Below are 17,010 nucleotides of genomic sequence, written 5' to 3'. Positions count from 1 at the left end.
TATTTATTGCGTTATACGGTTAACACAAACCATGAACTACAAAAAGAGAATATTATATTAACGCCCCCCCCGTTTTACCTGGCGATTTTTGTGGCAATTTTCGGTAATTGAAATATTTGTCTCATCCTTCAAAAAGAGACATTCCTCTACAAAACCAATGGTATCCTGAAGCAACTTTACAATAAATTCGTCATTATTATATTCCATTAATTATTTGGACAAAAGCGCAAAAAATCTCAGCAAAAATCGCTAGTGTACACGGGGCTTAGAGAATATGTTGATATTCCATAACCTATTAATATCTAGTGGTGTTTCATAATCCTGCAGGAAAATAATGTTGAGCTAATTACAGTGTAATAGTTGGATCACACAAGATAAACAAAAGAATTAGAGTGTGAATCGTACTCGGACATGCTAATGTATTTCCCGGTTTCTGAAAACCACCTAAAATTAATATCATAAAACAAGTATTTGTTTCACTTATAATTCGAGTCTACTTTACATTCCAACGGAAAAATACACCTAGTTTTTTAGTTACAAAACAAGCAAATCTAAAATTAACTCATATAGTATTTTGCTTCTTTTTTGCTTTTTTCCCTGAATGAGATTATTTGCGATTTTTTTTAGTTTCGACATTAATTGTTAATTGTGCCTCTTTTATCGTAATTAAATATCTTGATAAAAGTTTATTATCGTGAAAATCTATATTGACATGTAATTTTTAATGGGCAGCAAAAAAAGGCTAGGCTAAAAATATCTAAACGTTTTTTGCACAGGCGCGTTAGTTTCTGTATCGTAATAACCATGTTAATAATTTTTACACTAGTGAATATGATATGATAAATCCGGCCCCCCTCATTGGTCACAATTTACGTCTTATCCTGCTATATTCACCTGTAATCGCGCACGCGCACGTCGATGTGTGCCGCTTGCAGAGATAAATAAAATTTGAGAAGACAAAAAGAATCTTAACTTAAAATCAAGTTCACTTGTGTTAAAAAAATAGAAATATTCACCTCGCCACACTAAGACTCGCGTCTTGGTAAATATTCCCGATATTCACTTATTATCACCATTAATATACAATTAGGGTCGACATCAGTGAAGTGAAAAGATATCACTTCCAATGTTGTCATTTTATCGACCCTAAACGTGTAATTAACAAGTTATATAATGCTAAGAGCCTGGTATCCTTTTATTGACTAGTTTTCTATATCATATAGGTCACTCGCTTGCAGACTCGATATGGAAACTTCGAAATACGAACGATATCAAGCTCTTAATATTTGATAATCTCTACACATTATTAGGTCATTATTACAAAATCTGGGTTTATACTATTTTCGGCCTCTTGCTTTGGCTATCATTACCTTTTGTTTTTTCTTCTAGCTGTACCAATTTGCCTTGTATTTGTAAATACTTTTTAAGTCGTACCGGGAGCTTTCTGATTTCGCAAACACTTGACTTTACGACATGATTATAAACTGTGGTCACATTATTCACGGACAACGGCACATTTAGAGAAACAAGGATGTTAACTGTGCTGGAAAGTAAGCACGTTTCATAGGTCGCACCATGCAGAAGAAGTTAGATCGCAATTCTGCTGCAAAAGAAATTCTACACTCCTAATAGATAACTATGAGCTAACATATTTTTTTCTTTATAGTCAACAGTACTATTTGACATGGAGGGACATGTCTACCCAGATAGGCATATTAAACAAGTTTTCGTCCAAGAAATTGTGGACTGTTCCATCTAAAGAACAGTATTTACCCCCCTATTTCAAAAGGCTCTGTGACGAATATGTGAAATTGAGTAATCCTCGACGAGTATTCCCAGTTGAGGTGAGTTATTATAATGAAAAACATAAAATAAAAAAGACATATATTACTGAACAATTATAATTCATCAACGAATTGTTGGATCAACTGGTGTATCAAGATAGATAACAGAGAAAGTGTTCATTTATTTCATGGTTGATCTAAATGAGACTTCTATTTATGGTTATGCTAAAATTCACTAATAAGAGAAAAAGAGTAAAACTGAAAATAGGATGTTCAGTACGTAGTATTGCTTAATACTCCCACTGTGTATGACAACCAATTAATTATATACATTTTAAATAATTCTTATAATTGCCAGTTTTTTGTTAACAATGAAATTAAGTACCAAATTTAAATTTAGAGCAACTTTTAATTATTTATATCAAAATTATGAAAAAGAAAGTGATATTTTACTTCGTTATCAAAGTTCTTTCAAACCGGAAGAGAAAAAAGCAACTCATAAAAATGATTGCAGCTGCACTTTAAAATGGGTGTCGAAATATGTCTCTACCTTAAAATTCTTACTTTGATTTTTCACATCTGCAGTGCATTGGTTTACAAGAGAGAAGTATCCCACCAACATGGATAATAGGATCAAACATCCATGTTTCGGTGGAAAATGGAATGGCTAGGAGGCTTGATGAAAGTGCATCCCCATTCGCAGTATTGGGTGATGAAATTGACCCCCTGCCTTTTCTCCAAATAACAGGTTTGTTTTTTATAAAGAGAAATATTAAAATACATTAGAAAGTGTAGGTTAAGTACATGACACCTCTTTTTGTATTGTGATCAATATATTGTAGGATATATTTGTTCTCCTTTATTTATTATCAAACCTGTGGTTTTGGATGTTACAACATTCATCACATGACAATTTTTTTAGTACAATCTGATCTGATCATTTGTCAGACACTTTATATTGCAATGAAACAGTACATATCAGACCCTTAAAGTAAAGATTATTCCATTAAGGTTTCAGCTGAATTAAATTTTGGAAGATTTATATTACATGCTAGTCCCCTTTAAGGACATATAATATAATGGATTTTTATTGACAAATTATGGAAAATTGGAAACCGTCAGTCACCAAAATTAACCTTGCAAACAATGAAATCTACCTAAAACACAAGTAATAACAATCTAAATAATTAATTATTAATTCAATAGTACAATAATAGTACATATAGAGTACTCTCTTATGTTGTGAGATTTAAATTACATACGCATATGTACAGTAATAATTAATCTATGTTTTCAGGGGACAATGGTTTGTTAGATGAAGGTGAGGCTATAAAAGAGATATTAGAGATGGAGGCGAGTTTAATGGGCAAGAATTTCCCACCCGCCCTTCTGATCCTTGGAGGGATGGGTGTGGGAATCCATTACGAGCAACTTAGAAAGATGTATGATGGTGTGCCATTGGTAATGGCATATGGCCTTCCCGTCTCAGGGAAGTCCTTTGCAGTTGAGGTTGCCATGTCCATCATCGGAGAGTCTAAAAGGACTGGAGGTAATTAATGAAATCAATTGTTTCAAAATTTGAAGTAAACTTATGGTATAAAACATAATGGACAATACTCTTTCGGTATTTATTTTTCTATGTGAAGTGAATGGTTTAATTTGTATTTCCAGTATTTAATATTGTAAGACCAATATTATGATTGGGCCTCGATCACAGTTAAAAATTCAAATGGGGGATAATGATAGGATATGCAAATAAAAGTCATGTAAGTAATGTATAGCTAATCAAATCTTAGGAATTACACTTCTACGTACATTTTGCAATTGGGTCGTGATGTATTTGGGTGGTTACTCCTGGTTATGTCCTCTCTCTCTGGCTTCACGCTATAGCTTATGGCAGTAACAATTTGTTTTTCACCTCTCTAAGCTTGTTCATTCTTTTCTTTTAGAATGCACACAGGCAGGCATCTTAAAAAAGCTGGCAGTAGAACACTCCCTTTTTGGTGGGACGATGTCTCCGATTTTGGAATCTTAGAGGCATTAACAGTGCAGACCTTCAATCAGGTAAGTAATATAATATGAGATTTACTAACTGAGAAGTATTTGTGGTACTATAACATTATAGAAACCATGTCTAAAAATATCACATTATCAGACTGGGTGTTTAGAAAGCTCTATATTGTGCACCTTTTTTTTCTTTTATTCCAATTATTCAAATCTGTTTTAACAGTCATTTTAAGAAATCTTTTCATAGAGTTTTGATCGATTGACCACATGAAACACAACTTTACATTAAATAGGGGGCCATATGGTAGGGGGTTATGGTTATATGGTTGGGGGTTATGCATGCATGATGATGATCATGGTTACCAATTGATTCAAAGTACAGTACTAAACATATCATTTAAAACATTTAAAACATATCAAACTAGTTAATGGAAGTATATATTTTGGTTAGGCTTCAACAAACTGAAATTTTACATACAATATTGTTCAAAGAAAGTCAAAGGCATTCGAATTATTTTACCCATTAACATGAATATAGAGTGTGCTGGCCAATTCAAGATTTGCTATACTAATGAAAATATAGCTAATATTTTAATATCACAATATCAATAGGCTCAAAGAAATACAGCAAATGCAATACAAGAGGGATCAAGAACGATACCTCTAATGACGATGAATCCGCAATGTCTCAGAAGAAAATAAAAAATGGACCAAGAGAAAATCGCCAGGTATTGTCCACTAAAATCTGACTTACAATTGTTTCAATATAATAGATATTGAAGTATTGTCCTAGAAAATGTAAAAAAAATTGAAAGTTAACTTGTTAGAAAAGCTGTCAAAATTATTGTTAAAAATAAGCTAGATGAAAAAAATTATGGACAGGACAACTATGTAACTTAATTGGTGAATTTCTATTGTGCAGCACATGAGCCTTAGAGTGCAAAATCAAACATATATCCAAAGACATATCCAAAGTTTTTGCTATATCAATATTATTACCTAACTGTTACCAGTGCACTGCGGCGGGCTAAGGATCAGACCTGTGAAAAAGAATGTCACAGATATATATATACTTAGTTATTGCAGCATCAATTTGAAAAAATGTTAACATAGAAAAAGTCTACAGAGTATGAAGTGCAAATTAAAGTATAAAAACACTGTTTCATAATGAAATTACAGTAAATTAACTGCATTTGCGGAATTTACAGATTTTTATGTGTCAGCTAGATTATTATAAAATGCTAATTTTGAATCTGCAATCTTTTAACCATTTGCCTTTTTGTTTGTGTTTGCTTAGGGTTTTTTTGAGAATTGCTGTAATACCGTTCTCTCCAATAAGTGCAGAACAAAGTCTTGAAACTTGCCTCGAATTAAAATCAAAGATACGTCCATTATTGGAGAGAGCGGTGTTAAGTGTGGGGATTCTGTTAGAGCTACAGACAGAATTTGAAGAAATGAGGGGAGATGAAATATTTAAAGAAATCTGTTCCCTTCTAAGTAGAACAAGCCTGGATATGCGCAGCCAACTTAATTATGCGCTCATCTTATTTTCGACAGGAAAGGTACTTCAATTCTGACTATATATTAAAATTGAATTTGAAAGAGATACTGCAGTCTATAATAATAATTATGTTATAATTTTTAAAAATAAGTTAAACACAGCAACCCAGCATTGTCATTAATTGGAAGTCATTGGTTGATCTCATCTGTGCTAATTTGTGGGTTTCTTCAACCTTTTTGTGGGTTTTTCAGCTTGTTTTCCAGGATGTTCAGCTTCCAAGATTCAATATGGAAATCGAGTGGAAACTTTTTAAGAGCTACTGCCACTCCCTTTCTCATGTGTTGAAAAATCCAATGTGAATTATTACTTCTCTGTAATTTAACTTATTTTCCCTATTTAATGTAATCCTCATATTCATTATACCTTAAATATGTTTGTCCCTCATTTATTTAGTCTCACTTGCCATGCATCACACCTCATTTCTTCTCCATGCTCCAACACTAACTGATTTATCCATTTTTAACTTATTCTATTTCCATACACAGATCTTGGAGAAACTTTCACTGTTTTTTCATTTTGAGCAAGTAAAGAAGTATTTTGTGGAATGTGTTATTCCAACTCATTTTGAGCTTTTGGATAGTCCTGGCAGTGCATTAGATATCAAGGCTGATGAGATGATGGGTGCCATCAATGCAATTGTTGAAGAATGTTCTTCTCAACCAGAAAAGGTAATTTCCTGATAACCAGGGAGGTTGGAGGTAGATGGAATTGTAGCCTCCCCCAGGCTAATGGAATTGAATAGAATGAATTTATTGTTAATAAGAGGACAGACGCAGAAAAACTGAAGTCAATTTGTTAATTTGCATTTCGTAATGTAACCAATTCAACCTAACTCTAAATTATTCGATACCCAATTTAAAATCATTTCATGATTGTAAATAGTGAATTTATGTCAATTTCTATTAATTTTCTTTTTATTTTGTTTTTTTTTTGTTTGTTTTCGAATTCAGACAAGGGGATTCTTCATAAGGAAAACTGTCTTGACCAAATGTATGTGTGGGGATAGCTTTGGTTTTCATACGAAGGATGCACTTGAATTTGCTGGAATTACCTCTGTCACTGAGCATCAATTAAAGCATTACATAAGAAATGCTAAGATTGGTTGCTGTGGGAGGCTTACCTTCCAAGGAAGGGGACAGATCTCTGGATGTATTCATATTCAAAGAAAAGTACTTTCCAAGGAATTGCTTGCCAAGCTAGATAATGGTAAGAAATATAATTATTCAGTTACTAAGTTGGCAAAGTTGTTGAAATATCACAGTTATGTAATAATAAGAGTATAGTAATAGAGTAAAAAAGATATCAAAAAATAATTTTGTGACATCACTTCGGTTCTATTGCAGCAATTTAAATTCTAGAAATAGCTAGTAGACCTGTACCTGCACTAGACCTTATTTCCAATGTTCATAAACTCATATGTAACCCATTTATAATATTTGAACATGTGTTTTATCTAAGATCAGGATGTAAATGAAGGAGGGAAGTTAGGTTTATTTTTAATTAACTATTTATATATTATTAGAGAGTAACGAAGCAACAGGAATTAATGAAGAGATCTATTTTCTTTACAGCATTCACAAGCACTCAGAAATCGAGTGCCAAAACCAATTCAAGTGCAACCCCTATGTTGCAAACAAAAAGTAGCACTGTTGGTAGGTTGATATACATTTAGAGGAATATTAAAAATAGAAATATTATTAATATTTCCTTTGTGCTTTTCTATAATGCAACTGTATAGTATTTTCATAGGTAAAGGTTACAGGGGGTTATTACTAGGTTATTATATATGGATACCCCTCTCTTTTGAGAAAAAAAAGGAAGTCACTACAGTTTACTATGCAAGTTCTGAAAACTTTCATTTATTAATGCTTTCTGCTTAATTATTGAATCTCTCAAATTTAAGTCGTTTTGATCCTCACTGATTGCACCATTTTTCTTCATTTCATTGGTTTCCTTTTTTACCCTGTAACCCCTCCCCCTAAGTCATTCTGGCTTCGCTCTCCAAGGTATAACATAAATACTATTGGGTTATATTTTTGATGTTCTTTTGGTATAGTCGCCCCTGTAGGTTCATGTTGCCTTAAATAATACCCCAGCAAAAGATGGATGCTAAGAACTATGTACCTAGCAACTTCAAAATGCACTGAATGATTCACATGAGCAATCGTTTCCCTCTACAGAATCAACTCAAGTAGGAAAGGACCTAGAAGTGGATGCAGCAAGCGATGCTGTAGGCCAAGGTACGTACATTACCTCACTTCCAAATCTATTTCACTCATAAGAAAACGGAAACATAGTCTAATTTAGAATTAGAGAACAAGTAGTCTCAATTGTTTTAACACAAATTAAACCTACTAATGAATATCTTAGTATTTAAAACAAAGAAAGACACTGAAAACTTTCCTGAATAAAATAAATTTTAACCGTTGGGATTATTGTCATTCATCTTTGTTACCTTGTCTCAATGTCTTTATAAGTATAAGTCACATAAGATTAAACTTACTCTATTGTGCTGACACAATCTACATGCATGAAGTGTTGCTAGATCCTAGTACCGTATTTCATGCTTACATTCAAAAAAGCTGTTTTATTTGTTAAAGTAATTAAAATATGTCATAATTTGGTATTTAATGACCAAAGATTTAATGACATGAAAGGGACCAATTCATTAGGAATAAATTAACACTTGCTGTTTAACAAACAATAATCATGTTTATTCTTTTCAGGACTTTTATTGGTTCAAAACGAAAAGAGGCATAAGAGAAAAAGTAAGCATTATGTTATAATTAATTTACAAATAATTTAATAATTTTGAAAATTCTTAATATATAAAATAGACAGTTTTGTGTGCAAAAAAAAAATTGTAAAAGTATTTTAGCTCGCATAGCTTACCTTGAGTATTAACTGGGAGACACAGAAGGTTTTGTTCTTAGTGCCTTAAAGTTGTTGACATATTCAGCGTATTGTCTTCCCATACTAAATAAAAGTTTGCTTGTTTTTTTTATGCTGTTGGTATAACTATTTTTCCTCTTCTCTGTTATAACAGGAACAGAAGTTGAGAATTTGCAAGATGCTTTGGCCATCAAACATCTGCCGAGGAAAAGACAAATTAAAAAAAAGGCATATAATTGAAAATTAATTAGATTTAGTTCATAGTTAGTTCACTTAGTGTCCAAGATGTTGGTATAGGAAAAACCAATGTTTGAGAAGAATCAATGAAAAGTATCATGTGCCTTTGCTGAAAGTGGATAAATTTGCCACAAAGGTTTAGCACGAGTGGTATATAATTCAAGGAAGCCATTTTCAATAAATACAACTTCACTAGTACTTTTCATTAATTCTTCGAGGACTAAACTAGGTCATGGTATATCCTTTTAATAATACTTCAGCACCTCTAATAATAAATATAAAATAAGCATTTATAATTAAGTAAAAAAAATGAATGCATCAAGCTCCATTTTTGCATTTCAAACAAAAATATTTTAAAAAAAGTCAATGAACCAAAAAACGTTTTTATGTAGATGTGGTAGTTATAAGAAAAATAACTAAATGAAACATATTTTAAGTTTATTTTAAGTTTCATGGAACAGACAATATGCATGACGGTATTTACAGTGTGACTACTCCAAACAAAGCCACCTCGACAAATTTTCCACAAATTAGCCAATCAAAAGGGTTTCATCAAAAGTAGGAATCTGAACAATATAATTGCTACAAATCAGACAAATATCCATGGGTTTACACGGCTTAGAAGACTGCCGGCATCTTTGTTGTCGAATATGAACGTGCTGTCGCATAGCAACATAGTGATAAGATCTAACAGCGTCAGCCTGATAATATCTTTGTCAGGCAGAAACAAACTGTAATCATAAAGACTGTGTTTTATACTGCCTCTAATATACTACTATTTTTCTATATAATTGATGACACAAATCACTAATCTGCGAAGAAAACATATTATAAGCTCTTCTTCATCATTTAGTTTTACCAACCGGAAAAATGAAAGAACATTTGAATTAAAAATTTGCTGCTAATCTATTGTTTAAATACTCAAACACTATTGGATAATTTGTGGAAAATTTGTCGAGGCAGCTTTGGTTGGAGAAACTTTGGAAACTGCAGCTTGAATCACATTTAGTAAATGAAAAAATAACATTATCATATATTTTTTTAATAACAATAATGCTTTGAACCCTTTTTTTAATCCAAAATTTTCATTATAATAATTAATAAAAGTTAATGTTTCATAAATATATATATATTAGGTAGCTGTATTTATATTAAGAATTATTTTGAAGCATTTGATATAGTAGACTACCATTCGATTCACAGATACACTGGATATACATTGTACTTAAAGCCCATTAATAATTATTAATTGTACAGCTTCTCATAAATCCCATAAAGGTAACTGTCCAATTATTTTCTTAATTCCACAGGTCTTATTGATATGGGATTAATTAGGCAGCTATATAATTAATAGGTAATTAATAGTACTCCATACTGTCCAATTAAGAAATAATTGACAAGAAAAATTCCTCTGACTGCCAAATTTCTATATACCAATTGCCATATAATCATAATGTCTATGAACTGAAAATGTATTCCGACTAAACATTTGGTAAAAAGTGTTGCACAAACATGAATACTTCATGAAAACCAATTTAAAATCTATGGATTTTCTGAGTTCAACTTGATTTATATATTATATATATATATCAATTAAAAATGTACCCATCATCTTCCTTTTCTAGACAGCTCAGTTGAGAGCCAGTACTTCTAAAATTTCAAGAAATGCACCCCCACGTTCAGTTGATTTTGAAAATAGCACCCCTAAAAGGACATAATACAGTCATAGATCAGTCCCTAATGAGTAAAATATCACTTTATATACTCCATTAGCACAGAATACCACATTTAAGGAATCATATACATGCTCTAAAAATCAATTGTTCAGAATCATGCATGAATAATACCACTAATAAATATATTGGACTTTCAGCATCTTTTTCTTAAATTCAAAGTCTACATCTACCCTCAAATTCTGGCAATATTCCCCTTGCATCAAAGTCAAAGCAGCTCCATCTGGGGGACATAACAAAACAATATATTCGAATCTCCTGGGAATACTCTGGTACCTATCGTTTTGTCTACGGATTAAGCTTAATTAATTCCAAAATGCATGCTGCAAAGGGTCATGACTGCGTGTTAAAAAACATGCAAGATGTCTTACTGAAATGTTTTTTTGAATTGAAATTTTAACAAGAAATATGACTACATGTCATTCATGTGACATAAATTGGCTGTAAAATATTAAAGTGAGGTCTTGAGCATGACAAATTTTTAAAAAAGGTCTGAGAAAAGTCTAAAGTATTTTTTTGCGGATCATATGTCGTTTGTCTCCGGTATAAAATTTCTAAAAAGACTATTCTCTGTGATACATATCTATATGCGATGTGAATTCAGCCATAATTATGTACAGTTACTTCTGTTTTCCTTCTTTTGAGCTGTTATTTAGTTTTTTATGATAATACAATTCGAAATTTCTTTACAAATACTTACCTGAAATGAAATGTCTGCCATTGCTTTCAAATATTCCTCAAACTTTTCGTCATATAAATTTGACATCTCATTGGCTATAATGTTGTTCTATTGTTCATTATCCAATCAAAATCGAGGATTGAACAACACTGCCAATCCGAGTTGAGCTTTTTTTTTCGTGTATGTTATTATAAAGGTATGTGTAGTGCAGTTATTTTCGAGTTATAATGATAGCGATAGCTCAAAAAAAAAAAAAAAAAAAAAAAAATTGGCATCATAACAAGGGGGAGGAAGCGGTGGTTTCTTCGCAAACAAATGAGATGAAATTTTTATCCCCTACGAAAACCAAGAAACCTTCCTATTTGGTTTGCTTGACATAAAGGAAAAAGAAAGAAAATTTGCATATAAAACTTTCAGGACTTTTCAAACAAAATATTTTTTTATACGGGAGCGAATAAATTGACCTGACAATCATTCTATGGCAGCTATGGACATACTTATATCTTGGTTAATGGAGTGCCATTAACTATGCTTATATTAAATTCAATACTGTTAAACCTCTGGCCATGGAGGGTTAGTTTTTGAACTTTCTGTTTGCCTTTACATATACCATCTTGTTTGCTATGTTCAAACTTTGAAGAAAATATGAAACTCAAGTCTCCCAGATATCATATCTTTGAACATTTATGTACATACATATTTGAAACACTTCAAGCAATGAAAGTAAGCCAATCACCTGAAGTAAGCCAAGAACCTGAAGTAAGTCAAGCACCTCAAGTAAGCCAATCCCCTGAAGTAAGCCAAGCACCTAAAGTAAGCCAAGCACCTCAAGTAAGCCAAGCATGTCAAGTAAGTCAAGCACCTCAAACAAGCCAAGCACCTAAAGTAAGCCAAGCACCTGCAGTAAGTGAAGCACCTGAAGTAAGTGAAGCACCTCAAGCAAGTCAAGCACCTGAAGTAAGCCAAGCACCTCAAGTAAGCCAAGCACGTCAAGTAAGTGAAGCGGGTCAAGTAAGCCAAGCACCTGAAGTAAGCCAAGCACCTGAAGTAAGTGAAGCACCTGAAGTAAGCCAATCACCTCAAGTAAGTGAAGCACCTCAAGTAAGCCAAGGACCTCAAGTAAGTGAAGCACCTCAAGTAAGCCAAGCACCTGAAGTAAGCCAAGCACCAAAAGCAAGCCAATCACCTGAAGTAAGCCAAGCACCTAAAGTAAGCCAATCACCTGAAGTAAGTGAAGCACCTCAAGTAAGTCAAGCACCTGAAGTAAGTCAAGCACCTGAAGTAAGTCAAGCACCTGAAGTAAGTGAAGCACGTCAAGTAAGTGAAGCACCTCAAGTAAGCCAATCACCTGAAGTAAGTGAAGCACTTGAAGCAAGCCAAGCACCTCAAGTAAGCCAAGCACCTCAAGTAAGTCAAGCACCTCAAGTAGCCAAGCACCTCAAGTAAGTGAAGCACCTCAAGTAAGTGAAACACCTCAAGTAAGCCAATCACCTCAAGTAAGTGAAACACCTCAAGTAAGCCAATCCCCTGAAGTAAGCCAAGCACCTAAAGTAAGCCAAGCACCTCAAGTAAGCCAAGCATGTCAAGTAAGTCAAGCACCTCAAACAAGCCAAGCACCTAAAGTAAGCCAAGCACCTGCAGTAAGTGAAGCACCTGAAGTAAGTGAAGCACCTCAAGCAAGTCAAGCACCTGAAGTAAGCCAAGCACCTCAAGTAAGCCAAGCACCTGAAGTAAGTGAAGCACCTCAAGCAAGCCAAGCTCCTCAAGTAAGCCAAGCACCTGAAGTAAGCCAAGCACCAAAAGCAAGCCAATCACCTGAAGTAAGCCAAGCACCTAAAGTAAGTCAAGCACCTGAAGTAAGTGAAGCACGTCAAGTAAGCCAAGCACCTGAAGCAAGCCAAGCACGTCAAGTAAGTGAAGCACCTGAAGTAAGCCAATCACCTCAAGTAAGCCAAGCAGTAACGATAGCTATGAAAACGCCAACGGAGCCACAAGGAGACAGACACCAGCACACACACCACAACACAAGAGGTATTAGTGCCATAAAACAAGAGTTATTAGTGCCACTTCATGAGGTCTTACATGAAGTAGTAACCAACGAAACTGGAGACTAGGATAAAAGATTTAGAGGGGAGGTGGAGAGGGGTACTTTTTGGAAATAATTTGTAAATTAAAAAAATCCAAAATCTAAGTGTTGTATTTACTGGCCCATCTCTAGGCTCTTGGATTACGAGATTGGGAAATTTTAAATGCAGTGTCTGGGTAGTATATGTTATACAAATATTAGTTTTCCCTACCCTACCCCTGATAAATTAACTTTTGTCGCGCACGTGATAATGACATGGCAAGATGGCGGATCGTAATGGTGGGGAACGTCGTCCTTTTGATCCAAAAGAACACGGCCTAAGCGATGACTTCCACTTGATTAATTTTACTGAACTCAAAGGATGAGGTTGTAAAGTCCCTCAAGAGCAACTGCTCAAGCTCTTGGAGGGATTAGGGGTAGAACACGGCGATGGCAAGATTGGAATTGGTCTAGATAGTTGTGTCCTTCCAACAAGACATCCTGGAATTAGCTTGGTCCAGACCACAGATTTCTTTTATCCTTTAGTTGATGATCCCTATATTCAAGGCAAGATAGCCTGTGCGAATGTACTCAGTGATTTATATGCAATGGGGGTTTCATTCTGCGATAATATGTTGATGCTGTTGGGTGTCAGTAATCAGATGACGTTAAAAGAGAGAGAAGTTGTCACCCCCCTGATTATTAAAGGGTTCAATGACTTAGCAGCTGAGGCAGGAACTACCGTCAATGGTGGACAGACTGTCTTGAATCCATGGTATATTATTGGTGGTGTCGCTAGTGCTGTGGTTAAAGAAGAAGAAATAATCATGTAAGAACTGATATATAATCTTCAACGATTAGTTAAAATGGATGGAAGGGAAAGTAGAGTTTAGAAATGGGAGGTGGGATAGTAGATGAAATTTTAAGGAGGTTAGATGCAAGTGAGTGACAGTGTATATGACAGATACATAGGATAGTCAATTGGCATGATTGGGGGGAGGGGGTATTAAGGAAGGAATGGCAGAAGATGGGAGGTGGGATAGTAGATGAAATTTGAGGATAGACTCAAGTGAGTGACAGTGCATATGACAGATACATAGGACAGGCAATTGATATGATTAGCATGGGTATGAGATATTATTGGGGGAGGGGGTATTAAGGCAGAAGAGGGAAGAAGCATGCAGTAGAACAAAGCTACAAAGTGAGATTTGAACAATCACTGCTAGGCTTCCAAATAACCAAGAACACATATATCAAAAGACCCAAAGTGGAAAACCTATGCAAATCCTCTCACAAAAAGAGTTAATCAAATTGAGAAATTTCGTTTAATTTCAATTCTATGCAGGCCTGGTAAAGCTGTTGTTGGAGACGTTCTTGTTCTTACTAAACCACTTGGTACCCAGATAGCTGTCAATGCTCATCAGTGGATGGATACTGTAAGTGGATAGAATAATAATTGTTTATCCTGGAGTTCATTGTCTCTCGGTACAATCGTAGAGTAAAATTACAGAGTTAACCAATCATAATGTAGAATAAAAACAAAGCATGTCAACTTCAGCCAATCAGAAGCAAGTACCAAAGCCAAGATTCAGACACATATCTGACAAATGGAATGAAATATAATGTAATTTCCTGAACTCAAAATACTCCTACTTCAACCCTAAAGTTTTCAGGATCTTACTTTTTGATTGGTTAACTCTGTGAGAGTCATTCCAGTTATTACACATCTGCACTCTAGAGGATACTTAGGTTATATTTACCCTTTTGCAACCTACTAGCTCAAAGTCTCATATAATTATGAATTCCCAGCCAACATGCAAATGGTGGCAGAATATCAAAGATGTCATATCCAAGGAAGAAGTAAAAACAGGATATGACAAATCTATGGAATCAATGGCCAGATTAAACAAAAATGCAGCTCTCCTCATGCACAAATATGAGGCTCATGGAGCAACTGATGTGACTGGATTTGGAATACTGGGTCATGCAGACAACTTGGCAAAGATGCAAGAAAAACAAGTGTCATTTGTGATTCATACTCTGCCTATTTTCACTAACATGGTAGCTGCCTATAAGGCTTGTGGGATCAATTTTAAACTGCTTGATGGCTACTCTGCTGAGACTTCAGGTATGGCTGTGTCAATAGTTTGTTCTAAGCCTGTGATAAAATGGATAATAGGGCATACATTACATTGTACTTTATCAATACCTCATCAATACCCTGAATCAGCCTCTGATGAAAGTCAGGGTATGGCTAACTCACAAACCCAACCTACATTTTTTTTAGTATGGCCTTGTATCATTGCCTTTCCAAAGTTTAAAGGAAAGCTGATAAGGACCTTGTTAAAAGGCTGAACTAAATTAGAGACAAAAGATGGAGAAGTGTTTTGATAATGTCAACAAATAATGTTAAGCCCTACAGTTCTATACACCCCAATGTCTTCTGTGGAACCTCCAAGAGACATACACTTTATCTCATTCAACATATCTTGGGTATATCTTTTAACAGGAGGACTGTTGGTGAGCCTTCCTCGTGACAAGGCTGAAGAATACTGCCGTGAGCTGAAGAGTCTTGATGGTCATGAAGCATGGATCATTGGAGATGTACTTGCAGGTTCAAGGGATGCAAAACTGGCTGAAAACTTAAAAATACTTGAAGTTTAACTATACACCTACCTAAAAATCTCTGTCAATGGTTAGCTACCAGATGAGACTTTGGCATTGCCATAATTTTGTAGTTTTTCTCAGCATTTTGACTACACTATGAAAGTTGCTATTTTTGTTGACCTTTACAATTGAATTTTACATGCACACATTATCACTCTTTTATAAGGCTAAAGTCTGAGCAGCTTTAGTACTTTCTAGGGTGGGAAGGGGAAATAGATTTTTCCTCTTAAAACTTGTTTCATTGGTGCCATTATGATACCATATCAGAAAACCAGCTGCTAGTTGTCCTGTTATGGTGGATGGATTATTACACAGGCATCTTATAATATCAAGTTTTAAAGTCACAGAATCTATACTGAATTAAAAAGATTATTTATCATCCATACATGTGAAGGAGCAAAATTAATTAAGCAACCCAGAACTTGCATCCAAGAGATTTAGATTTTTCAAAATTAATAAATAACATTTATTGAAAAAGAATTTATAAAGATTATTTCTACTATCACTATACTGCAACACTTTTGAGGCCACTTTATGTGCAATAAATTCTCTGATATATAAAGGCTTTTATTCCTGGTTTATGAGTGATCAAGCAATAAATATTCCAAGTCTAGGCTATAGGGCATCAAGACAATAATTATTATTATATTTGTTGTTTCTCTGGATTCTTGACTCAAAATGTTTTGTTCTTGACCACTCAACCAGAATGGAATCCAAAGTTGGTTATTATTTCTACCCCAAAAAGTTTTGTGTGGGTGTATATAAGGATATGGTTTGGATTATTTCTCATGACCATTTCTTAACTGCATTTGCGAGAGTGACAATACAGTTCACCACAGGCAGATAATAAATAATTGTCTCTGCATCTAAAAGATAAAGTAAAGAAAGAAGAAAAAAGATTAAATCTGATATCATAATGGTACATTGAAGTGAATCCATACATTATATTTGAGTAGAAATGGGCTGTTTTTGGTATGATGAATGAAATAATTAAGAAAGAAAAAATCAATGCCCTTGGCAGGACTCTAACCCACATCTTCCGTTTTCTAGTTGATGTGTTAACCACTACACTACTAAAAGAGCCAACCACCCCGAAAATGCAACTTGACAATAAAATAGAGGGGGTATACAGTTATTTTACTTGCCTTGTGTAACTGTGGGAGAAAAGAGGCTTGAAGGTTTTGTCACAGATAATGTATGCTTGGTAATGCATCCAATTGATAGAAGGTACTAAAACAAAAGCAATAGTAATATTGGTATAATTGGAATCAAGAAAACAGAATGGCAATCTGAAACTTTGCTCAAGCAACTACGTAACAAAGGTTTCAAGTCAACTTTGGGTCACTCAAGCAAATCTAGGAAAGAACCATATCATAGAGTATTTT

General features: G+C 34.3%; 2 protein-coding genes, 1 long non-coding RNA gene and 1 pseudogene across 7 annotated transcripts in view; 2 read left to right on the top strand and 2 right to left on the bottom strand.

Annotated features, from left to right (window-relative positions):
- The first annotated feature begins 893 nt into the window (after nucleotides 1–893).
- On the top strand, nucleotides 894–10,353 carry LOC148908749 (uncharacterized; annotated as a pseudogene).
- Nucleotides 2,621–10,908, bottom strand: LOC116300559 (uncharacterized). 5 transcript variants are annotated; one of them, XR_016120661.1, is made up of 6 exons: nucleotides 10,087–10,227; nucleotides 8,245–8,442; nucleotides 6,473–6,548; nucleotides 5,716–6,077; nucleotides 3,600–4,831; nucleotides 2,621–2,941 (listed from the first exon to the last, which is right to left on the bottom strand). It is a non-coding gene; the product is annotated as an uncharacterized LOC116300559 (long non-coding RNA). The 5 variants fall into 5 exon arrangements; XR_016120662.1 differs by lacking the exon at nucleotides 2,621–2,941 and adding an exon at nucleotides 10,388–10,908 and having other exon boundaries at nucleotides 4,213–4,831; nucleotides 10,087–10,185; XR_016120663.1 differs by lacking the exon at nucleotides 2,621–2,941 and adding an exon at nucleotides 10,329–10,347 and having other exon boundaries at nucleotides 4,213–4,831; nucleotides 10,087–10,185.
- Nucleotides 10,909–13,223: 2,315 nt separating this feature from the next.
- Nucleotides 13,224–16,547, top strand: LOC116305879 (inactive selenide, water dikinase-like protein). Its single transcript, XM_031715857.2, has 4 exons — nucleotides 13,224–13,787; nucleotides 14,304–14,394; nucleotides 14,768–15,086; nucleotides 15,468–16,547. Exons 1-4 carry the CDS (start codon nucleotides 13,243–13,245, stop codon nucleotides 15,620–15,622), a joined length of 1,110 nt encoding a protein of 369 aa, XP_031571717.1. The 5' UTR covers nucleotides 13,224–13,242; the 3' UTR covers nucleotides 15,623–16,547.
- Nucleotides 16,068–17,010, bottom strand: part of LOC116305878 (general transcription factor 3C polypeptide 1-like) — a 26,864-nt gene continuing 25,921 nt past the window's right edge. Inside the window, exons 40-41 of the mRNA XM_031715855.2 lie at nucleotides 16,771–16,855; nucleotides 16,068–16,491 (exon numbers count right to left, since the gene is read on the bottom strand). Of these exons, the coding sequence (XP_031571715.2) occupies nucleotides 16,412–16,491; nucleotides 16,771–16,855 (165 nt within the window). The 3' untranslated portion in view covers nucleotides 16,068–16,411. The remainder of the gene's footprint in view (nucleotides 16,492–16,770; nucleotides 16,856–17,010) is intronic.

The sequence above is a fragment of the Actinia tenebrosa genome, unplaced genomic scaffold (assembly GCF_029948245.1).
Source record: "Actinia tenebrosa isolate PJP-AT-01 unplaced genomic scaffold, QUT_ActTen_1.0 PGA_scaffold3__52_contigs__length_22856419, whole genome shotgun sequence".
Classification (NCBI taxonomy): domain Eukaryota; kingdom Metazoa; phylum Cnidaria; class Anthozoa; order Actiniaria; family Actiniidae; genus Actinia; species Actinia tenebrosa.
Note: the sequence above shows the minus strand (reverse complement) of the source record. Positions and strands in the feature narration are given on the sequence as shown.